Below are 26,211 nucleotides of genomic sequence, written 5' to 3'. Positions count from 1 at the left end.
TCTTAATATATATGGGTTATACTTTTAATCTACCATTTTCACAGAAATAGCAAAAAAGTATAAAATAAAAAATTAAATTTAAAAAATCAAAATACCCGACTGCCTTAAAAACTAAAAGGAAGAAAAAAAGTCTAGTGGTTTAGAACTGTGTCAAGGAGCTAATTTAAAGTTCAACAGTCGGGACCCATTCAAATCGTGACCAGCTCATAAATTCTTGGTAAGGGGTCCCGACTGTTGAACTTTAAATTGGTTACTTGATAGAGTTAATCTAGACCACTAGACTTATTTTCGTCTTTTTAGTTTTTCACAACCTTTTTGCGTGAAAAAGAGGGACGACTGCTATGATCAGTTGAGCTTGTAAGAAGATAATGGTGTATTTTTCCATTTAACGAATGGAACCCTAAAAATACCTAAAATATATGTTAATAAATCACATTATCAGTAAATGGGAAGGAATTTAACAATTTCCTTTAACCTCTCAATAGGCCACCCAAAGCCGAGTTAGGTTAAAATTTATAGTGTCACAGTTAAACGTCAAAAATGTCACTTAAGTCGCTTTACCGCACTAAATAAAATATCTACTTATTGAGATTAGAGTTATCGTTTTTGTATTGAGACGTCACCATGGAGAAAGGAATGAACGGAGATGGCTACGCGAATACTGTGGTATGCTTCTCTGCCCCAAACTTGACACAAGTTTATAATATGTTCTCTTAAATACTTACGTTTATTGGTAATGCGCAACAAAAACATTATGTCTGTTTTGGATCATAATATAATTATAACAGCTACGAAACATATCCGTTAGATGACTTACTAACAGACAACACAGTTGAAATCAGTGAAATAAGCTAAAGACTTGAAATTCGGTAAAATCACAGCCTGAGTATTGCAGAGATTTTTCGATATTCCAATAGATAAATTTTAATTCATTCCTAGAGGCAAAACCACGGACATATTAAGCTACACAATTTAAACAATAAATACTAATTGCTTTTATTTGGTGTAAAAATATTTATAATCGATATGAAATCCTTTATGTCGTTTTCACATCCACCCAACCTTTTTATATTTTTTATTTGGGCTCGTTTTTCATTATCTGTCGCTTCCTATAGAAACACTGAACTTTGTTTTAATTAGTAGTTAAGTTAATATGGTTTAATTTTATTGTCAAGGTTATTTTAATATCGGTAGTATTTTACATACTCTTAATTTAAATTAAAACTAAAGTCGCCTCCACAGCACTAAGTACTACATGGTAAATAAATAACCCCGCGTGTAGGCCGCCGCCCACTGCTGTTGTAAAACTGGCTTATCTTATAATTTAAACAAATAGAATGACATGCTTTTATTAGTAGATGTTATTTATTAAAGGGTCGCAATCACAATGTTGTGATTGTACTTGTGGCTGTGTTGTTTTTGTTTTTTTTTGTTGTATAAAAATTGCAAAAATGGCATTTCAATAATCATCATGATCATCATTCTGAGAGGAGGCCTGTGCTAAGTAATGGGACGTATATAGGCTGGAATGATTATTATGATGATGATGAAACAATACTGAAATTGTTTTAACTCTACTCATATCACTAAATTAACAAAATATATATCTAGTGACACATCAGGAAACTACCTAGTCACGAATTTCATACGAGTGACTATGTTTCGAAGCGACATTTTTACATGTTATAAAAATAGAAGTATCGCCACTTGTATCTTTCCGCTCAATATTATATTGTTTTCTATGACGTGATCTTTAATAGTACGTTTTGTCTTAAGGGCGGTAAATAAGGAATTACGAACGAGAGTCTATGAGGCCCGAAGTCGAAGAATGGCTTTAACCCTAAACTTGGCAAGGTGAACCAAGTGTACCCAATTCAAGCCTCGTTGGATTCTTGAAGACCTAACAAAAATTACTTTAAAAGAAAATACAAAAAGTTGATCTTAAATTATGTATCTTATTAGATACACTGCCAATTTTAGGGTCAACAAGTCGATGTTCGTTATTCCAGTACCTACCGCTATATTTGTGACTAAAATTGTATATGTAAGACAAAAAATATAATTTTTACAAAAATTATCCATACACCTGGTGCAGCTTGGGGGAGCGCAAGCACCATTTCTTCTCATAATACTTGCCGAAACGATGCTGAGAAAAAAATGCTGAGCATCTGAAGCATCAAATACTAGTCAAAATATTATTCCTGAGTGTACCTACCTTTTCATCCTATTGCATTCTCTTTTTCGCCCCGTTTCCCCAGGCAAATGTATGCACATACCCTCTAACAATAAGTATTTTTCTGCCCCAATTATGCCTAATGTTGTTAACTCAACCCTGTTTTTATAATAATAAAGTACAAGCGTATAAATCGCGTATTTTCACCATGATGGAACGAGGCCGTGCCGAAACGCGTTGCGGAGCTTCATTACGCATTCCTCGCGGGATTCAAAAAATACGGGGAAAATATATTTTAACTTTTATTGTAATATCTTGCTTGCGTTGTTTCTGTAGCGGAGGAAATACAGTGGGACGATTTGAGGAGGCCTCATCCCAATTTTATTCACACTGCGTGATATTGGGAGTTACTGATGTTGGCAACACCGATTGTGGCTCTCTTGCTTCAGCCTTTACACTCTGGGCTCCTGCACATTATGGCCACCAGTCGCCGCCACTACACGCGACCACCAGTGGTTCAGCCGGGTCACTACACGCCGCCACCAGTGGCAGCCACTGGTGGCTTGATGCGGCCACCAGCGGCTGTCACTTGCGTCAAGTGATCGGACACTGTGGCCGTGTGCACGAGTCGAACGACAAAACGCAGCCACAAGTAGCGAGCGCGGTCGACTCCCGCAGCTTGTGGCTCGAACGCGGCCACTCAAACGCTCGGTTTGCGCCGATGCTACACAAAATGTATGAAGAAACGCGTGGCCGCCACTAAGTGGCCAATGTGCGGGGGCTCTATAATTATAACTCGCGCTAACAGACGAACAGCAACAACAACACAAGCACACCGAACAAGGCTCACCGATATAGCCAAGGTAACCTAAAGGAAGTGGAAGTGGGCTGGACACTTATGCCGCAGGAAGGAAGATGGGGGAAGGCCGTGATGGAGTGGAGACCCAGAACCGGGCGGAGAAACGATGGCAGACGAGATGAGGTGGACCGAACCTGGTCAAAGTGGCGGGAAGGTGCTGGATGAGGAGAGTACTAGACCGTGATGACTGGCGAGCAATGCAGGATGCCTACACTCATTCGGTGGCTATGGGCTGAAGAAGAGAATAGATTTATTTTCATCATAAAACGGCAATGAGTTAAGAGTCAGTGCCCTTCAACATATAGTCTATACGACTGAGACACAAGTGCTGAGTTCGAGTAAATACTGTATTTAAAAAAAAAGTCTTGCACTAAGTGTCGAACGGAAAAGTTTGCCTCGTAGTGAGTGAGCACCATAAGCATTCGTCATTTTATCATTTCGGTCTAAATACGTTTCTACTTCGCATAGACCTTCTCTCAGAACGAGGCGCCTTAGGCAGTTCTAATTTTACGTGGGTCCAGTGCGGGTTGGGAACCATTAGCTTGATTTGCACGTGTATCCAGGTTTCCTCTATAGCTCATGGTAAAGTTCAAATGTAATTTCGCATATGAATTCTGAAAAACTTCCTTGGAACCGAGTTCGAAAAATTGCTGATTGTTTTTTATGAAAGGTTTAATAGGAGAGTGAGAGGAAAGGTTGATACTAATTTCAATAAATAGACTTCGGAATATGTATTAGATTCCCAATAGTGCAACACTTTTGTACTAACCACTCACATGCTTTTGGCAACTCTAGTTGCCTATCAACGCTCTTATTTTGTTAATGAAGCACTCACTCTACTTCAGGCCTGCTGTTATTGTGTTCACTGTAAGACCATTATGAGAATAATTGTTTTATTTGAACACGTGGTCGCAGTAAAACGTGATTTAGTTGTAAAAATATTTTTTATATCCTCTTGGTGTCACAATATGCGGCGCTTTTGGATTTGAACTTCAATGTTATTAAATATTATTGAGTAGAAAAAAGGCTGGCCCAAACTCTTGGCCCTTCATCTTGATTTAAATCAACAAATTATGAGGTTCCTTATTTAAAAAAATGAAATAAGCGAAAACATTGCCGACTGCATGCATTTTTATCGCAGTCAGCGTGCAGTTGTCCCGACTGCAATCGAACTGCAATGACTAATGTATGGGCAGTCGGCAGTTGGGAGTTACGTTGCAGTTGGAATACAGTCTGTCTGTACTGGGCCCTCCTGAAGTTTCACTCAGTAATCCTTAATTCTTTGTATTTAGGCTTCACTGATACAGTTAGCAGGTAAATCTGTTCGAAGCAAGCTCCTCTCACCTTGTAGCATTAAGTTAATTTTGTTTACATACATTGTAGTATGGCAATTGGCCACTTTCAGTGTTTAGCAGTAACACAATAGTTTACTGCTACATAAACGCATATTGCTTGTGTCAGCGACAATCATGATGTATATAATCTAAGGACAACTACAGATATCGTCTTATTTACCACCATGTACCATCTCCTTATATTACAACATTTTATAAAGTAAATAGGTAGTTGTATTGTTTTAGTCAGGGTCGCTATCATCGAAACCGATGTGGAGGACCATTTATACTCTTCACTTCAGTTGTAAGAAGAATGTCAGGGTATTTCTACTCTTAGCGGCTGATTCTAAAGATTTTATTGACCGTTTTAAACCAATTCGCGTCGCCATATTTCTTCTAACATTTAACGATTCTTGCGTTTCTAAAGCTCTGAATGCTAATACGCGGCGTGCTATAAGCTGGCGGCTTGGGCTTTACGGGTTGCCAAACAGTCTTTAAGTCGAACCAATTTGGCGCAGTCACGGGGAAAGGTGACCGAGGATGCTTTAAATGGGTTCTGCATAAAACTTGCTAAAGCTTTGTATTTTTTACCCCCGACTCAAGAGATGTGTTATAAGTACGAATATTTTCAATGATGGATTATATCTAAATTTATTCTTATTCTTAAGTTTAACGCCAATGCCTGTCTGTATATGTAGGTATTTACCTACTAAATGAAATTAATCCGAATAAGTCACGTCCTAAATCGAGTTTAGCTCGACATGTTTCGGGCTAATTTTTAGCCCTTTCTCTCATAGCAACGCGACTCGGCGGCTGCTGCAACACATATTATAAATAAGTGCTGTTGCATATATATATTTTTTAATTTAATTTAATATGAGTGAGTCTCACGGTACATAGTTTCATGTTCAATGCATGTAGTCAACCAATTTGATTTCTGGGCCACTAAGACCGTTAATAATAATTGTATTTTTCTGTAAAAATACTTATCGACACAAACACAAACAAAAAAAAATACTTATGATTGTTTTTTTTGGAGTATTTTTGTATTTTTTTGCTTAAGTAGCAAAGTAGAAATAAGCAACCTGAGATATGTATGCATAGGAAAAATTCGTGTCTAGATTCCTGTCCAGCAGTGGTGTAGGGGTTATAGCACGCAGCACGGAATGCTGAGGACCTGGGTTCGATTCCCAGTGCTGGTCTCTTTTTCTGGTTTTTCTGTGCATCCATGTCTCAGTTTGTATTTTCGAAAAAAATACTTTGTTGTTAAACGGAATCTAAGACTTTTTAAAGAATAGAAGAATCTACGAAGACATACCCGTTAATTTTTAGATTTAAATAAACCTGATTAATATTCTATTTTGTTGTACTTAAGTACTTTTAACGATAATTTGAACATGTTCATACGATTTAACGGAAGCAATATTTTTTGATAAAGTCATAAATTAAGGTGGAAATCAAGTCCTTATCGCGTCTTCGACGTGTTATTTATGTCTATTTTATCTTCATTATCATCCCAGTTGATTAAGTTATGGTTAAGTCCCGTTTCTTATTTATCTGTGTAGGTACAGTCACTAAAACCAATATCTGACACAACAAAGCGTGCATAAAAATCTGATAACGTAAACTGCTTCAACTTTGCCCTCTCTGGCCCAAACATTGCCTGATTCGATTTAGAGTCGATAACTTAGCACCCTTTAGGTTTTTAAACTTTTATATCCCCGTAATAATAATTCCCGTGTAGATAAAAGTTTAAAACCTATAAGAGTGCTAAGTTATCGACTCTAAATCGAATCAGGCAATGTTTGGGGCAGAGGGCAAAGTTGAAGCAGTTTACGGTACGACTATTTCTAGGGCCGTTAGGATAAGTCAGATATTTTTTGCACGCTCCGCGGCGGTAGATTTTAAATGCAGATGACTTTAAGTACTTAGACAAAGTTTTTTATAATTATAATCAATCGGGGAATATTCCTGCAGATAATTGTAGTAGTTAGACTGAAACTGTTCAGTACAGTACATCCATATGATCTTGAAAATATTTTCTACACACACAGCACGCACGGCACTCGGGAAACGGCAGCACGGATTGCTGGGGCCTGGGTTCGATTCCCAGCGCTGGTCGCTTTTTCTGGTTTTTCTTTGCATCCATGTCTCAGTTTGTATTTTCGATATGGTTTTCACGGGATAACCGTAAAAGTAACTAATTTGGAGTTGAAAGAAAAAATACAAAAGGACTCCAAAAAAAACAATTAAAAAACGTAGTCACGCCTTTTACAGTCGCTTTTTACATCGATTATTTGTCAACCACAGTTAAAAACAACAAAATACATTAAATGTTCTGTAATCTAAATACATTGAAAAAAACCGGCCAAATGCGAGTCAGACTCGCGCACCGAGGGTTCCGTACAAATTTGTAGGTATCTATGAATATCCAGTGCTAGCAGAGTCCCTCTTCGGTGCAAAATGTATAATAAAGAATTTTGATGGCAGAATTGTCCAAACGGACAGATGCCATTTATAAAAAAAAGTAATTTTGAAACTGGGACGAGACTTCGAGCGTCAGCTAGTGTAAATTACACAGCAGCGTTCGTACTCCTTTGAATTGGTTTGAAGGTTCCTTAAACCCTAAAAATTAGTTAACGAACCCTAATAAGTTACAGCAAAGTACAAAACTTATTTGATCTAAAGCATAAAACGGCTGATTCTTCAATGAATTCTTTTTTTTTTGTTTCCATTAAGACCGTTTTGAGGGAATTACACAAGTTTCGGGCCATTATACGGAATAAAAGGACTTTTTACATTGTTATTACGCATTCAAGGATTGTGGGGAGTATACTAAGTTAAGATTAAGTAACTGCTTGGAAAGAACTCTAGTTCTGTAATAAGTCTGAAGCGTATAAAGAGTAACTTTTTTAACTATATCGTAAATACAGATGCGCAGAAAAACCAGAAAAAGAGACTAGCGCTGGGAATCGAACCCAGGTCCTCAGCATTCCGTGCTGCGTGCTTTAACGCTACACCACCAGTGGACAGGAGTACAGACACAAATTTCTCGTATGCACCACATATCTCAGCTTAATTGTTTTTTTATTTAGTCACTTAAGCAGCGACACTAGCGACATCTATGTTTTAGCCCTCATCGAGAAACTTTCAACACCATTGGAACTAACCGCTCACCCGGACAAGAGATGTCGCTATTAAGCAATAAAATTAAGATAATATTAAGATAATTAAGATGTGGTTAGATTTTACGGGATGACCGTAAAAGTAGCAAAATTTGGAGTTGAAATAAAAAATACAAAAAGACTCCAAAAACCAATCTAATTTTTTTTTACTGTTAGTTAGCTTTGCTCACGAAGGACATAGAATAGTTTTATCCCGAAAAATTGCGTAGTTCCCGCGGGATGGCTATAAACGTATTCAACGCGGACGGAGTCGCGGGCAAAACCTAGTTTGGGGCTGTTTCACCACCCATTGATTAATTTTAACTGACGGATAAATGTGATGCCGTATCCGTCTTTTCGAACAAAACAAACAGAGACGGCATCACATTTATCCGTCAAGTTAATTTAATCAATGGATGGTAAAACAGGGGGTAAGTGTGATAAATTGGAGCTTTGACTTAATAAATTACTTCAGATTCCTTAAATGCAAACCATGTTCAATCGACTTCACAAAATTGATGACCTACCTACAGTCCAAAGGTTTCCAATTCCTCATCTTGCCATACATGTAAATCTTATAAGTTATAAATTGATCTTGCTTTGAAACATTCAAATCCGGCATCCGGGTTCATATTTTAAGTTGTCGAATGGCCCCTAAATCATTTCTAAAAAAGGCGGCGTCTATTCGCTCGGCTGTGCCGTTGATAAGAGGTTATCTATCACAGTCACCGGACAATAGCTGTGACATATTCGGTCTAGCTGAATTGCGAATATCCGAATAAGGATTAGGTACTATTTGTACTATATAAGGGTTGTCCGGTTAGTACTGGACATCCTATCGTGACTGAATAGGCAGTGGTCGCGGGTGAGCAAAGAAATGAGGGTTTTCACAGAGGCGAAATATCGCTAGATGGCGTTAGTATCGTGAGATATCGTTTTTAAATATGGATGGCTCATTTATTTTTTTAACCAATCACGTCACGTCAAACGGACCTCACGAAGTAACGCCATCTAGCGATATTTCTCCTCTGTTTTTTAGGTCATTGAATAGGCAGTGTTGCCAATTTTTTAGCAAAGCGGAATTTTGAAACTTTTTGAGTAAAGCCGGATTCTTTGGTTGAAAGCGGGACAAATATAGTAGAAAAACGTATGTGTATAATCAGTAGTTTTCATTTAATTTCATTTATCTGTTCAAGAAAAATTACATTATACATTGTGTTTGAATTTTGAAACTTTTTGACTTTAAAAAATGCAGACTAACTATTGTGTATGTGTAAGTAGTTTTCATTTAAACATTCATTTTATCTAGTTGGATTCATTTATTATTAAATTTATTGTATAATTTATTAAATTATTACACTTCTTTTTTGACTTTATTTGAGTATTATATGACAACAGATGGCCGTGGTTTATTGGCTGAAAAATTATTTGCGAAATTACATTATCCTTTTAGTTTGGGTTCGAAAAGCAAATTTTAAATACCTATTCAAATAATTTATGCGGCATGATATATAATTTGCCGTTTTGTGTGGTATTTATTTATTACACAACTGTCTTGATTGCTACAAGCTTTTATTTAACTTGCCCTGTTCGTTTATTTATTTGGGTCAAATCTTGCAAGTTAAATTTGACCCACTTCCAGTAGTCCGACCGACTTGAAATTTGCTAAACTTATTTAAATCTGGTGACAAAATAATAATCTGATAATGGTATCCTGGTAGTCCGGCCAGGATCTTCTCCACAGGACGGAACTCTTCAACGGTTATTGGCATCGACTTGAAATTTGGTATTCAAACGTAGTTTAGGCGACAAAACAAGTACAGTCAACAAAAAGTACTATAAGCAAAAAAAGCTTGTATTAAAAATGAAATTTTTACCAAAAACTTATTTTTATTTTAAATAGATGTGCTATTCGTCTATTTGATGATAACCCTCTTTTCGCTAGTTGGATAACTACAAACACCCATAATCCTACCCAATCCAACGAAAACAAATATAAAGCCACACAACACGCCTTACCAACCTCGCACCCGCAACCTTAAACCGTTCACTCGTTCACTCATTAGTATCATTCACTCATTCGTTCAGTTCGAACAGGAAGCGATAATGGCTCAATCCGAGTCCATCTGCGATCCCTGGCAATCTGTTGTGGTTTAGCAGGGTTGGCAATGAGGCCAAAATATTATTGTAGGCCATATAAGACCACCCCTTCATCTCTTTCTATCTCTCTCTTGTCGTCTCTATCAAAGTTGTGAATATATGTACTTAGATGTAAGATCTACGACTTATGAAAATTCTCCATGAATACTTTACTTCAATTTAATGTAGGATAACCAGTGGTTATTGGTTTTAACAATATCATTACTTAATCAGAGTTTATTGACACGTGAAATATCGCTAGATGGCGTTAGTATCGTGAGCTATCGTTTTTTAATATGGATAAATGATATTTTTTACTATTTTAACGCAGAGGGTTTCCAAGAACTCAATCGTCAAGAAAATTCCATGTGGGTAATTATTAATTATCGAAACTGTTCACAAAAATGTTGAAAAATGTTGTTGCCTGCTGTTGCTGGTAGTTCTTAACCAGACGTGCGTTGGACAGACATCATTATCATCATTCCAGGCTATAGAAGTCCCGCTGGTGGCCACAGGCCTCCTCTCAGAAAGAGAGGGCTTGGGCCGTAGTTCCCACGCGGGCCCAGTACAGATTAGAAACTGCAAACACATTTTTAAATTACTTCGCAGGTTTATATGGCACTAGCCCGTCCGCGCAGAATTCGTTTATCGCTATCCCGCGGGAACTATGCAATTTTCCGGGATAAAAACTATCCTATGTCCTTCTCCGGGACCTAAACTATGTGTATACCGAATTTCATGTGAATCAGCTCAGTGGTTTGGACGTAATGAAGTAATAAACAAACAAACAGACTTACAAACTTTCGCATTTATAATATAAGTGAGATTCCTCGCAATATTTTCCCTCACCGTTCGGATTATGGTGAATTTCCAATGTAATTTCGCCTCTAAGGATCCTCTGCTTGAGAGGCCATAGGTCAAACCACTTGCCTTGCTAGGATTCCGTCGCCGGCGAGAAGTGAGAAGCGAATCTTTTAGTATGAAAATTCGTCGCTCTCTAAAAATCTCCTGACTGCCTGCTGGTTCCGTGGAAGAGATCGCTCTGAAGCAATAAGGCCGTCTATTGCTTAGGTTACCTTGTAATTTTGTCTATGTACCTGTTTCCTGTATCACTTACTATTTGTAGTGTTAATGAGTTATTGCCGACAGTGGAACTAGTGCCTAACACGCTGAGGTAACTAACCTTTCCGATCTGTTTCTAACGTGGTGTCAACCCTAGCATGGTCAATACAAACTACGTGCAATGTACATAATGACACAGTATCGACTAACAGCGTCTAGTTGCTATGACACAGACTGTCCGTACTATCGTGGGGCACGTCTGACAAAGAATGATGGGCAAAAATGTATGGTACTGTAATATACAAACTTGGTCTTTTAATAAATAAATAAATATAAATATCACGGGACAATTCACACCAATTGACCTAGTCCCAAAGTAAGCTTAGCAAAGCTTGTGTTATGGGTACTAAGCAACGGATAAATATAATTATATAGATAGATACATACTTAAATACATAGTAAAAACCCAAGACCCGAGAACAAACATTCGTATTTTTCATACAAATATCTGCCCCGACACGGGAATCGAACCCGGGGCCTCAAGCTTCGTAGTCAGGTTCTCTAACCACTAGGCCATCTGGTCGTCAAATAAAATTATACTGGACGTTCATGCGTTTGTTGCTTTTGCTTTGGCTGCTGGGATACAATTTATCTTCTAAACTCTCTTATGTTCGTTTGTTTTAATATTTAAATATTCAACAATGGAACTAGATTGCCAGTTCTAAACTGAAGAAACACAAAAGCGTTTCACAGTACCCTATCACCAATAGAACTGGAACGTATAATAATAATACTAATAGAAATTTTTATTCACCATCACAAACCAAAAATTACAATACAAGACAGTGAACATTATTAAGTGAAGATTGTTTTTTTGGAATCTTTTCGTATTTTTTATTTCAATTCCAAATTTTTACTTTTACGGTCATCCCGTAAAACCTAAATTAAAAATACAAACTGAAATATAGATGCACAGAAAAACCAGAAAAATAAGACCATCACTGGGAATCGAACCCAGGTCCTCGGTAATCCGTACCGCGTGCTATACCGCTACACCACTGATGGTCAACGGTACCGACACGAATTTCCCCTTTGCACCTCATATCTCAGCTTGTTTGTTTCTTATTTAGCCACTTAAGCAGTGACGCTAGCGACATCTATGCCGTAGCCCTCATCGAGAAACTTTTTCGGCACTCCATTGGAACTAACTGCTCACCCGGACAAAAGATATCGTTACTAAGCAATCAAATTAAGATTGGTTTTTTGGAATCTTTTTGTATTCCCAGTGATGGTCTTATTTTTCTGGTTTTTCTGTGCATCTATATTTCAGTTTGTATTTTTAATTATTAAGTGAGGCAAAATGGACATGAGACTCAGCCGAAGGCATGAGGCGTATGTAGGCTTATTGATCCCACTATTTGCTGTAATTGTTATTATGGCGACTAGACTGTGGAGGCTGGGAGAAAAACGGTCAAGCGTGAGTCGGATATACGGGAAATAGCATTGCAACGCATGCGGGGCACAGCTAGTGTAGTAATAAACGTTGTGTGTGTATATTTGAAGGACTCTCCTCTCCGGGGTTTTTAAATTTGGTCACCGTAATAGAAAATGAAGCTGATGTAAGTAGCTTTCACGTGGTATACATGAGAATTGTATTGGTTATATTGGCCAATTTACCCAACATTCTTTAAATTTATGTCCTGTAAAATACACTTTTAAAAATGCTTGTACTTTGGATGGATTATTTTCCTCAGTTAACTTTATGAACATTATGTTAATTCAAGGGTCAATATTGTTCAAAAATATTTGACCATAAAGTTTATTAATAGAGTTAAGTAGAGTGGCACAGTAGTAGAAGCATGCTCTCGACGGGGACGAAAGGTCCACCATTCCCCACCCCTCCCTTTTATCCATAAAAGGGGAAGTTCTTTGCCCAGCAGTGGGACAAAAAAAAGTTTACTAGCAGGTAGTTTCAATAAACTGAGCTGTCTGTCGGTGTTTATTAATTTATTAATTAGAATTGATCGCAAATCATAAATTGCGACTAAATATCCGGATTTTTTGAAGATTAAAATTTTGAGTGGTCCACAGTTGACTGAAGTTTGATTTCCACATAGGGATCTTCAAAAATACAAACCTAACTACTCTTTGTTGAAGTGCTGGTAACGCATCCGTAATACTACTAATGTTATGGATGTGCTTGGGCGGCGGCGATAGGTTTTCTCCTTATTTGTATCAACCTATATTCTATTTATAAATAAAAATATAAAATAATGAAGTTTTATCTTCAAAATTGTATATCGTTATCAGAAATGAACCCAAGGGGTTGGTTAAATACGGCAATCAAATTCAATTAATACAATAAACATTTCCTTTGTTGCAGAATCCATCAGTGGAATGCGACAGTGGAGTGGGTGAAATGGACTCAGTGTAGTGATGTGCCAGTGTCGATAAAGTGTCGTGCAAAATGTCGATGTTTTTGGCCGTCGGTGTGCTTTTGATGCAATGCGCTTGGAGCTGGCAGGAGATTCTTATCGAGGAGTCAAGTAAGTTTATATCAACTGGATTTTTTTATGATTTTTAATAGTAAAGTTAACATGCAGGTATCTTTAGCCCATGGTTTTTCCACGTCAAGAGGCCGTAACTCGATGCCTTGTGGTTTTGTCAAATAGTTGTATGAACTAAACATGTTTATCTTAATACTTACTACAATGGCTCAACGATCCGAAATGGATCTTGGCCACCGACACAAAAACGCCACTTATCTTAAGCCTTATTTAAAATTTATTTTTTGCTGAAAACTAAACAGAAAATTACTATTATTTCGTTATCTTCTACTAAGATTATATTACATACTGCCATCTCAAAGCAATAGAATAGACGGTGAACTACAACAATAAACAATAGACGGTAGGTATCTGAAAAAAAAAACACTCTGTTGGGTTTTTTTACATCATCATGTAGTTTAAGACATTTTGCATTACATGGCATAAATAATTGAAATATTTTTTTTAAACACCTCCAATTGCCTTAACAGCAGGGCAGCATAGTTTTGGCTCAAATTCTACAAAAACAAAAAAGGTACTGCTAAGATACCTCAACACAAGTGTACATAAAGAACAGTCAGTTCGATCATACTGAGTCAAACCAATACGTCTTTACATCCCTAGAGACCGAAAAGTCCCTAAAAGTTGGATGCGTTAATTCAGAGTGTAAATCCTTCCTTATTCGTCCCAAAGTGGTTGTTTGTACATATTACGCGGCCTTATACCGCCCTGTAGTAATATTTATCATATACGTTTGACATATTACGACTTTCCACACTCATCGCCCACATACGGCCTCAGAAAGAAACGTTGACGAGTTCGGAGACTATCATTCTTAAATCTGTTTCTTTGCTTTGAATTTTTGAGGTATAACAGAAAAAAAATGGCGTTACGCTTATTACGTGTATTTTACGAATCACTTTTGATTAGGTAGATAAGTATATTATGTTGGTATGTTGTAGAGGCTTGGAAGAGATCGCTCTTAAGCGATAAGGCCGCCTATTGTTTACCTTGTAATTTTCTCTCTGTGTAGCTGTTTTCTATATCGCTTAATATTGTGGTGTACAATAAAGAGTCATTGTGTTGTATGTCGATAAATTATAATTATAATGTTACTTCCTTCTAAAATTAATCAAATCGCAATGTATTATTACTACATGAGCATTTTTTTTTATTCGATATGTCGCACTTGTTGACGTGACAGCTGTCACCGATCCGCTTCTCTCTCGTGTCCAATTATTGTTCGCAATTGCTTTTATTGCAATATCACTACATACAGCACTAAAACCAAGTTCTGGCTACTTTTTGTGCTTGTATAAAAAATACACGTAAAGACTACTTTTTAACTTCCTCCTTAGTTTTATCTATCCCAAGCACCTTATCTTGAATGTCCAATAAATTCACAATTATTTGAGAGAATATGCCAAACCAAAGACCAAACTACAACGAAACAGCAGGTTAACCCTTAATTAATACTAAACAGGTCCTACCGAAGTATCCACTGTAGCAGAAAATCAATTACAGACACTGCTAGTTGTCCAATGATGCATAGTTTTGAATAACTCAAAGTTTCAGTGAAAAGGTAACATGTTTCTAATCTAAGATTCATTAGGAAAGTAAGCACATGAGGTCGATAAGTCAGTTCTACCTGGTGATACCTGGTGAGCTGGCAACGTTGCATTTTTGTTAATTTTTCTCGATTATTCCATAAAAATTGAATGAAAATTAAAAATGCGGTCTGTTAGAACTGTTTTTAATGTGTAAGTTAATGTGTCTACTGCAATAATTATTCGTGATAGACTTTTATTTTCTTTAAAAACCGTTAATAAACATATGTTCGTTTTTAAATAATAGAACGCCACAATGAACGACAACTCGTTTCCCGTAACTCTCACTATGTCGTCAGACCACCTAGTGGGAGGCCTGCCAACGTTTCGTCTTGGAATTTAAGTGCGATATCGATATCGACAATTGTACATCCCTACATAATTATATCCGCCATAACACTCGCCGTAATAACCGGCACGTGCGGCCGTAATCAGCGAAAATGACCCTTATATGTATAGCAATAAAAGTAACATAACCGTAAACGGGCGCCCGCATCCCGTTTCCTAATTATGTGAAGCACTTTGAGACAAACACTATTGATGTACTCAGAGACACTTAAGGGGCACTTAAGTTGTTTCTTTTTCAATTGATTTAATGAATAATTAACGGTGGCTAAGCTGATAGCAATAGTGGGCCCATAACCTAACAGCGTTACTGCTTGCGTTGGCAGGCCTCCCACCAGGTGGACTGACGACATCGTGTGAGTTGCGGGCAACCGGTGGATGCAAGTGGCGAGTTGTGGTACCTATCACCTAAAGACTCAGGTGTAATGTGTGGGAGGTTCACCATAAACAACAAAATTCTTACAAGAAGATAAAAAAATGGTTGTATTACGTAGAAAAAATAGAATGCCTTTGTTTTTTGCTCGACTTGGTGGGGGCACTACCGTGCCCCCAGATAATAAGCTATTCCTGTTCGAAATGTGAATGCAGTGACACACAATTTTCGCCTTTTCGATAAAAGGCGGTAATTAATATGTCCAAAAAGTATGCAACTTAGCTAAAACTTCTTGCAGGTTTTCAGTTATTAATTAATTCTTTGTATTGTACATTTTATATTGATTTGGCTTTTTATAGTGTAGCAACCATGAATTCATATTTATTGTTCTTAGTGTGGCAAAGACCAAGCCAATAAGAGCAAGGACCTGAACAATATTCTATAAATAAATAAATAGATATCATGGTACACCAATTGACCTTGTCTCAAACTAAGCAAAGCTTGTACTATGGATACTAGGCAACGATTAAACATACTTATATAGATAAATACAGTCGGTGCCATATATATTCTAATTTAATTGACTTCATACAATCCAACCCTAACAACCCTTTAGAAAATGTTCCAAAAACGTTCCAATTTCAATATCAATATCCGCTCCAAACAAAAAAGGTCAAACATGAATTATTTAATAAGAAAGAGTCAGTGAAAAATTCTAATTAACTTACTGCCTTACAACCCAAAAGCGCTTGAAAAGAAAATTCAAGTTTCATGAAAGATGGTCGACAATTTATCTTGAAACAATCTTCTTAGCCTACTTCGCATTATAAATGATTGCTCCCTTGTATTATGACGTTGATTTCAGATCGTTGATGTTTTGTATTCGGAAAGCAGTTAATTTTTAAACGGTTTAGATACTTGACTCTAAGAGGAAATGTTTGCGATTTCGGTTAACGTTATGATTGGTTTTTTTGGAGTCTTTTTGTATTTTTTTTTTTAATTTCAACTCTAAATTTGTTATACTTTTAAGGGTATCCCGTGAAACCATATCGAAAATACAAACTGAGACCTGGATGCACCGAAAAACCAGAAAAAGAGACCAGCACTGGGAAGCGAACCCTTGTCCTCAGCAATCCGTGCTGCGTGCTAAAACCCCTACACCACCGCTGGACATCGATATGGTTTCAAGGGATATCCGTAAAAGTAACAAATTTGGAGTTGAAATAAAAAAAAAAGAAAAAGACTCCAATAAAAAACCAATCATAATTTGATTGCTTAGCAGCGACATCTCTTGTCTGGGTGAGCGGTTAGTTCCAATAGAGTGTGACGTCTCTCGATGAGAGCGAAACATAGATGTCGCTAGTGCTGCTGCTTAAGTAGCGTAGTGGAAAAAAGCAACCTGAGATATGTGTGCATAGGAGAAATTTGTGTAGACTCCTGTTCAGCGGTGGTGTAGGGGGTCATGAGATAAAATCTACTATTATAACGCTAAAATCTATAGTGAATAGCGTTGGAAATACCAATTTCTTATTATGTCCGTGCGTCTGCATCCTTAACGAATAATAAATAGATTTAGATCGCAAAGTTGCCACGGGTTCGTCTAGACGACTTAACAAGTTCATGGAATTCGTAGAACTGAAATGCTAATAAACCATATAATTTTATATTCCAGTGCAGTCATAACTTGATAAGTTCTGATATGGGTCTGGAATTGGAACTCTGTCTCATTTGCATAGAAATCGGACTGAGGGTATTTACACTTGAGCATGCATAGGTACTTAGACTTATTCTAGAACTTAATGCACGCTTAAGAAATAAAATGAAATGCGCGCTTAGCTATCCAATTTGTAATTTTAATTTGAATAAAGTTACAGCGAGCATTGACTTTGAAAGCCTTTGGCTTTGGGCAGCCGCCCAGGTGCACAATATACTATTGTAACACAGACTAAATAATACACACGGCGGCGTTTTGTGAAAGGCAAGGAGAAAAGTGATATCTATTTTTGCCATTTAATTCACCCTTCGCAACTCCAGTTAACCGGTTCTACTTATTAAACCCGGTTACTGTAATTTACAGCCGGTATAAAAATAAACTGTTACGGTTGGGCATTACGAGGCGTAACCCTCGTTAAACCGCGACTCTTGATAGTTAGTTTTTGTAGTTAACCGATTTTCGTTACGCAAGATTATTGGTTTTTATCGTTATTGAATTTTTAAAGGACTTCCATATTCAAGGAAGCTTGATCATATACAGGGTGCTTGCCTTCTGGTTAAACCCCTTTTCGGGAGTAAATACGACTCGACGAAATTGGATGTTTTAAATAATCTCATATTTCGTAGAATAAAAACAAATATTAAAAACTAAATATTGCCCGCGACGTTCCCATGTAGAATGGATTTATCACTATTCCGCGGGAACTATGCAGTTCTCCGGGATAGAACCTATACTATGGCCCTTCCCCGGGACTCTAAACTATTTTGTATACCAAATTTCATCTAAATCGGTGTTGCGGTTTAGATGTGAAAAGATGGCAAACAAATAGACTTACAAACTTTCGCACTTATAATAGTTATTAGTGGGATTGGAAGCAGTTGATTTTTTTGCAAACATTAGACCGATTGTTATAATGCTTCGCTAAACTAAATGCCATACTAAATTAGTAGTATTCGTATTTTCCAGAGACCAAGGGCACCCTATATAACATTTCATTATTTTTTTACTTGAAAAAATGGAAGACGTTTAGGATCCATTACAGCTAATTTGGCGTCTCTAAGGGTGGCAGTTAGTTTAAATCGATTTTAATAAATGTTGTGATTAACTTGAATGCGTATTGATCGAAAATCGAAAAGAAATTAGAGGCTATTGTCTAACGCGCTGACGTTTGCGAACGAATTCATCGTCTCTTTCTACCCTCGTCTTACACCGTGTGATAGAAAGAAATGGTGAAAACGATTGTGATTTCAAGTGTGTTAGGCAATAAGGCCTCAGAGCCTAACGTTTCTGACGCTCGCGGTCGCAATCAAATGACAGATTTCGCATACAATAACCAAAAAAAAGTTTGAACTTAACTGTTACTTGTTTTTATTATTAGGGTTGCTGGTACCTATTGTTAAGGTTTTTTTGAAAATTGACACGGAGGTTGTTCAGCACAACCTTATTTTTGTACGTCGGTCTATCTATGTCACTAACAATCGAAAATGACCCTAACGTTTTGCTTAGAATAGGGGCTCTGTTAACCCTGAAAATTCTTAAATACCAACAAAGTACGAAACTCTCGGTGCGCGAGTCCGACTCGCACGTAGCCTGTTTTTTTCTGATCTAGATACTGTCATCAAAACCAATGTACTTTCGTACTCGTACTAAAACACACAATCAATCGTAATAAAAAATTTCACAGACGAAGTTGCGGGGAACAACTAGTAAAACATGATAAACTAGTTATTTGGTCGACTAACATACAGACATACATAGGAACTTCATACAAGGACACAGCGCAATCGACTAACCGTATATTAAAGCCCCAGGCCAAAGATAGGAGCTTCCGGAAATACCCGAAGAAACCCGATCGTAATAAAGGGTGTTCAGGCATTGTGCTTAACGTAAATACAGAGTGAACGTAGTATATTATAATACTAGTTTTTACCCGGGGCTTCGTACACGTAAACCATTAGATCCAGTCATCATAATCATCATCATCTCAGCCGTAGGACGTCCACTGTTGGACATAGGTCAAAATACCTCCAGTTGGACTTAATATCACCGTGAACCTGCCAGGTCAAATATTACTTGTGCATAGCGTGAAACGGCCATCCGTTCTCCGTGCTATATGGCCCGCCCATTGCCACTTCAACGAGCTGATTCGCTGATTAGATCCAGTAGTTGAATTGAAAATTTAGGGATTTTAAAAATTCCCGTGGGAATTCCCGAAAATTTAATCGTGGTTTTCATTGACGTTACATTAAAAACAATCTTGTCTAATTTCATGACTCTAAGCCCAGCGGTTGTTGTTTCGAGATTTTATCCCTATCCCGTGGGAATATCGGAATAAAAAGAAGCCTATGTTTTATTCCAGATGTCCTGCTATCTACATACCAAATTTCATCCAAATCCATCCAGCCATTTCAGCGTGAAGGAGTAACAAACATATTCACTCACTCGCAAACTTTCGAATTTATAATACTGCCCTCCTAAGCCAAACGGCGCTATCTAAAAAAAAACACTTTTGAGTTATTAATACCATTGTGTTGCTTAAAACATTCTGCATCACATGGTGTAAATGACAGAAAAGCGTTTTTTTTTTGGAGATAGCGCCTTTTGGTTTAGGAGGGCAGAATATTAGTAGGAAGGATTTTAATACCTACATATTACTCGAAACTATTTGAAAGCTGCGGCCGTTAAATAAGACATGGTAACCTAGTGCTTTGACCTATGGCCTCTTAAGCAGAGGATCGTAGGTTCAAATCCGGGCTCTCGCCTATGAGGTTTTTTAAATTCATGTGCGAAATTACATTTGAAATTTACAACGAGCTTTACTGAAGGGAAACATCGTGAGGAAATCTGCACAAAACTGCGAAGCAATTCAGTTGTGTGTGTGAAGTTCCTAAACCGCCCTAGAAACGTGTGGGAACCCTTTTATTGTGACAGGAGGCGTGCCGAGAATGGGTCGTGTATATGTAGACTGGTGATATTTTCGAAAATTGGCACTCTTAGGTACTATCAGAAAGGCCACTTGATATTTGGCACCGACGTAGACATTCCCACTGGTTGAATGAAGGAATGCCAAAATGTTACGGTTCTAGCGAATCATATTTCCAAAAGAATCAGTCCAAAAGGGAAGTTATTAAAAAAAGTGAACGACAAATCCCCGACGCCATTGAAATATGCGAGAAAGGGCTAGCGGATAATTGTTTCTGGAAAGTGAAACCACTCAGTCGGTTCGTGTAATCCTAACCTTGCAGCCAAATTGATATTATTCCAGTCATGTAGCACTATGACGGGAGCCGGCTTTAGATTTTACGGAATTATTTTCTGCTTTCATGGAGAGCGAGTTTGCTCTTGAAAATCATCATTTTGTGAAGTGGAACTGATGATGAAGACCACAGTTGAGCCCCATGCTACTACTCAATAACAAATATTTCACGGGTTGAATTACTTTATATATTAAAAATTAGCGCTTTGTGATATTTAACAATGAAATAACCGCTATTCTTTGAAATGGACTCTACCAAAATCCTCCCTCAGTCCGACACCTGAATATTCCACATTCAGTGCTCTTTTAGCAACGCCAACACTCGCCAGAACTAAAATAAACCGGCGCACTCAGAGTAAGCTGCACTCAACTCTAAAGCCATGTGATATGAGTTAACATGACTGCAGATTTGCTGAATATACGGCGTAAATGTGTAAGTATTGTACACTCGGAATACGGAAGATTCAACTGTATAGTGTACGGGGTAAGAGGTAAAGCGTCAGCAGAATATTTGCTGGATTCTAGCCAGAATGGGAAAATGGCGCCGTTTATTTATGCGTTTTGGTATTAAATGTAATATGAAATTATGCAGTTATTGAATATTCATGGATGGCTGGCACGCTTCAGTTAATTGATGAAGAGAACATAGGAACTGAGGTGCTTAGTTGTAAATGCCCCTGCTGCTTACATGGTATAGAGTTGCAATCATGGGAAAGATGTCCAGGATACACGTGGGAAATTTAACTAAAATGAATTAAACCGGCCAAGAGCGTCGGACACGCCTAAAATAGGGTTCCGTAGCCATTACGAAAAAATTAAGTAATATTTTTTTAAGAATTTCGTATTTTATACGGAATCTTCCAAGTTAAGGTATATTTTATACCTTAGGCTGCTAGTTACTCTTAAACTACAAATAATTCTCAAGCAAACTTAGCCGTTATAGTTTTCCTTGAAAGTTTGATAAACTTACTACCATTCTGAATTTTTTTCAATTTTTCCACCCACCTGTTTAGATTTTAGAGGGGGGACATGGCGAAACTATAAGGGTTCCGTTTTTGCCATTTTGGTTCCGGAACCCTTAACGTGAAAACATATTTTATTTGCCAATTTTAAAGTACATTACGTAAGAATTTACATGGCTAATTAACCTAAAGGTAGGACTAGAGTTTAACAGCAGTTCTCACACTAGGTCGGGCCTGTATCGTGAGAACCCTAACTATGACCTAAAATGGATAGGCTTTGTAGGTTTTATAGATATGATTAAGCACCTATTAATAAGGCTTTCGAATATTTACATCCGCTTCGGTAAACTTACTTTGTACTTAACACTTTACTTTTTTTATGTAAGCTTTTTATACAATAAAGACCAAGATTGCTACCACAATCTTGCTCGCTAATCCTGCCGTGAAGCACCAGTGCTTGCACTGTTGTGTTTCGGCGTGGAGAGTAAGACAGCCGGTGAAATTACTGGCACTTGAGGTATCCCATCTTAGGCCTCTGGCAGCGCATCTGCAATGGTGTTGCAGGTGTCTATGGGCGGTGGTGATCTCTTACCATCAGGAGACCCACTTGCTCGTTTGCCATCCAGTATATAAAAAAAAAACAAACAAACGCGTTTCCACCAGAGATGTGCGAGGGTGCATTGCGAGGAAGTTTCTCGTGAATGGATATAAACCCTTAATTTACCTATCCTCCCAGCTCAGCTGTTTCCACTAGAGTTGTGCGGAGCGAAGGTAGGTAAATGAAGCGTTTCTATTGGTTCACGACAAACACGTTCCTCGCAACACATCCTCACAGATCTCTGATGGGAATGCATCCTCAAAGAGAATAATAATATGTATCTGATCGTACTGTCATAGCGTAATAAACAGCTTACCGCTTAGTAAAAATCAAAAACCGGACTGGCGTAAAAAAACTAAAAATCAAAGAACCGGCCAAGTGCGAGTCGGACTCGCGCACGAAGGGTTCCGTACCATTATCTATACAATATTAGACAATAGCAAAAAAAACGGCAAAAAATCAAGTTTGTTTTATGGGAGCCTTAAATATTTATTTTATTTTTAAAGTGATTATACAACTAAAGATACTGTTAATATTTCAAGCGTCTACCTATTTCCGTTATTAATATCAAGCAAAAAACGGTAAAACAATCACGTTCGGTGTATAGGAGCGCGCCTTGAATATTATTTTATTCTGTTTTTAGTATTTGTTGCTATAGCGGCCACAGTAATACATAATCTGTGAAAATTTCAAGTGTCTAACTATTACGACTCAAGAGATAGAGCCCTGTGACAGACAGCGGAGTCTCAGTAATAGGGTTCCGTTGGCACCCTTTGGGTACGGAACCCTAAAAAACAAGTCTAGTAGTCAAGTATCCGTTAAGTAACTTAAAGTTCAACAGTCGGGGCCCATTGCCGAGAATTTTTGAGCTGGTCACAATTTTGAATGAGTCCCGAATGTTGAACTCTAACTTACTTAACAGATTGTAGACCACTAGACTTGTCTTTCTCTTTTTTTTTTGATAACTTGATTTCGTATTTATTAGTAAAATAAACAATACATTGTGTAGGTACCTAAATCATGGACCGGAAAGTCGTATTTCTAATTTACAGCCTCTAAATGCGTAACGCACTCCGCATAGGAAACGTGCGGCGTAAATCTGGGAGGCTACTAGGAAATTTGAAAATCGAAGTTCGTATCGTACCGTCCCTCTCACTCTCGTACTAAAAAATATAAGCATCAGCGGGACGGCACGGTTCGAAGTTCGAATATCGCACTTCGTAGTATACTTAGGCCCTGAAGCGGAATTATTGAGGCGAGAGTGTGGGGTGGCCACATTGATAGCAACATCGGATTAGAGGTAATTTTTTTTTAGAATAGCGTTGTAATTAAATATTTTTGTGGTTAAATATACCAGCTGCGAAATCTTTAATTTGCTACTTTTGTAGGTTACGCGGTATTAGCCATTTTTGGTTACGCGGCATCGCAGTATCATCGAAGAAAGAAATGTGAGTTTGAAATGATATAAATTTTTAATACAAGCTTTTTTTTGCTGACTGTACTTTTTGTTGACTGTACTTGTATTGTCACCCAAACTACATTTGCATACCAAATTTCAAGTCGATGCCATTAACCGTTGAAGAGTTCCATCCTGTGGAGACGATCCTGGCTGCACTACCAGGACGTCAATACCAGTTTATTGTTTTGTCACGCAAATTACATAAGTATACCAAATTTCAAGTCAATCCAACTACTGGAAGTTGGTCGAATTTAACTTGCAAGATTTGAATACAGACAGACAGACAGACAACGGGACAGGTAATAAAAGCTTGTAAAAACAAGTGGACTTTGCGAGTTCGTTTCGTCAACACACTGACGTGTTTCAGGGATTTTGTTAAATCACTAAACTAATCTGGTGAAATAAAAAACTAGGCTTTTTTGGCTGATTTCTTCATTTCACTGGGATTTGAGCAAATTACTGTTTTTTTTTTCAAGGCAAATGATAAAATGGATTCTCCATTTTAATATCCTGCGTTGTTTTGTCATATCCCTTAGAGATTTATTCAAATATCTGTTTCGCGACATAAATAGGTCCCACTGCTGGGCACAGGCCTCCTCTCAGATTGAGAGGGCTTGAGGCGTAGTTCCCACGCGGGCCCAATGCAGATCGGAAATTCTTACCCACAATTGTATTACTTCCCTTGCAAAGTGTAAGCTCGTGTTAAATCTCAAATGTCATTTCGTACCTACATAAATTTCGAAAAAGTCAGAGATGCGAGCTTGGGTTTGAACCCACGATCCTCTGCTTGAGAGGCCGTAGGTCAAACCACAAGGCCACCACGGCTTATTAAACTATGCTGAATATCCTTAATATTTCCCGTATCATATTCACCCTCGCGTACGTGGACAGAGGCGCCACGCGCGTCGATTTTAATTTTCGTTTATCCTTTTACTCGTTGAATTTTGAAATTCGAAATAAAACCGTCTCATTCTTACAACGCCGTATATCCCAATTTATAGCCAACGTGAATGAAACCATGTAATATTCGTCACAGAGTATAATTTCGAATATGGTGTAAATTTAATAACAATATGCTTGGCGTGTTTCGGTTCAGTCTGAACCAATTAGCAACCGTCAACTGACATCGTTGATGAATGTAAATGTAAGAAAATTGGTATAATTTTAGCATTTTCTGAAGGTCGTAGTTTCCGGTGACATGCCTGCAACTAGTTATACCGGTCAAGTGCGAGTCGGACTTGGGCACAGAGAATTCCTTTAACCTGTCCTCTCCCAGAGGCACAAATTTGTGCCGAAATTCCTTTGATCCTGTTATCCTGGGAGATGACAGATTAAAAGGAAGCGAAAAAAAAGTATGTACTTGAAAGTATCGATTGAAAGTTGAATAAATCCCGTCATTGTCATTTTAAAGTTTAATGTCTCAAAAGCAAATGAACCGATTTCAATAAATCAAAGCCATGAACTACCGCAAGAAAACTAATTTTTATGTAAAAAAAAACGCATTTGAAATCGGTCTATAAATTTGACAGCTATGGCGCCACAGACAGACTGACATTAGCGTCAAACTTATAACACCCCTCTTCTCCGACGGGGGTAATAACAGTAAAAACTGCGCAATTTTTCCGGGATGAAAAGTAGCCTGTCACTCTCTGGCCCATAATCTATCTCTATGCCAAAAATCACGTCGATCCGTCGCTTCATTTCAACGTGGAAGACGGACAAACATACAAACACACACACCTTCGCATTTATATTATTCCTATGGATTGGTCGATGTCAAAGATTGAGGTTTCAAGGTCAAAGCCGTGACTATATTTCGAACCAAGAACACACCCAAAGTGGTCCACGAATCCATCGAAAAAAAGAATTCAAAAGTGTATTTTCCGAATATAAGTTGTCCGTGGCAGGACAAAAAAAATCTAATGTTCTAATGAAAGGTTAAGAACCATTAACTTAGATGATCCTTTTACTGTTCAGTCAAACTTCTATCTAACCCGACACCCGCTGAAAATTGACGAATTAATTTTAAAACGCCTTGTATGGAATAGAAACCTTGTACAAAAGAAAAAGAAAGTCGTAACGTCAATACGTCCAGTCTAACTTCACAGAACGAAATAATCCATTTAAAAAAAACTCCCGTTTAAATCCCGCCATATATTATTGGAGCGGATATTACAGACGCCATTACAAAATAATGTTCCCGCCATAATTGCGGAGTTCCAAAATCCTCACAAGCGGACATAAGCCCAAAATCGTCCCCTTAAGATTGACATTTCTTTGTCTGATGCCACTATGACTTAATTTGAATTTGGAATTGAATGAAATGACGCCATCTACAGGCCTCGGGCATTATCGTCGGTTGTTCTCAGTTACGTTATTCGGAGGTTTTTGACTATTTATAATTTATAACGGATTTGGGGGATGAAAACAGATTGGCTGTTAAGCGAAATTCGAGATATTCGCGTAATTCCGGAAATTATTGGAAATTTATGGAGAAGACGTTGTTGTTTTGTGTTCTATTTGATGATATTTGCTTTGTTTGTCGAGTGCCGTTCAATCAGTATAAAAACATTTATAAATGATGTTCCGTTCCGGCTAATAAACTAATAAAGGTGCATAA

The 26,211-nt window shown here is 37.7% G+C and overlaps 1 protein-coding gene across 4 annotated transcripts in view; it reads left to right on the top strand.

The window, feature by feature from the left end:
• Nucleotides 1-26,211, top strand: part of LOC141444020 (nephrin-like) — a 475,083-nt gene that overhangs the window by 196,626 nt on the left and 252,246 nt on the right. For all 4 annotated transcript variants that reach the window (XM_074109455.1, XM_074109456.1, XM_074109458.1 and 1 more), the window contains one exon: nucleotides 13,115-13,277. In XM_074109455.1, coding sequence (XP_073965556.1) covers nucleotides 13,199-13,277 — 79 coding nt within the window. In that variant the 5' untranslated portion in view covers nucleotides 13,115-13,198. The remainder of the gene's footprint in view (nucleotides 1-13,114; nucleotides 13,278-26,211) is intronic.

Source organism: Choristoneura fumiferana, chromosome 29 (genome assembly GCF_025370935.1).
Source record: "Choristoneura fumiferana chromosome 29, NRCan_CFum_1, whole genome shotgun sequence".
NCBI lineage: Eukaryota > Metazoa > Arthropoda > Insecta > Lepidoptera > Tortricidae > Choristoneura > Choristoneura fumiferana.
This window is presented reverse-complemented; position numbering and strand designations above follow the sequence as displayed.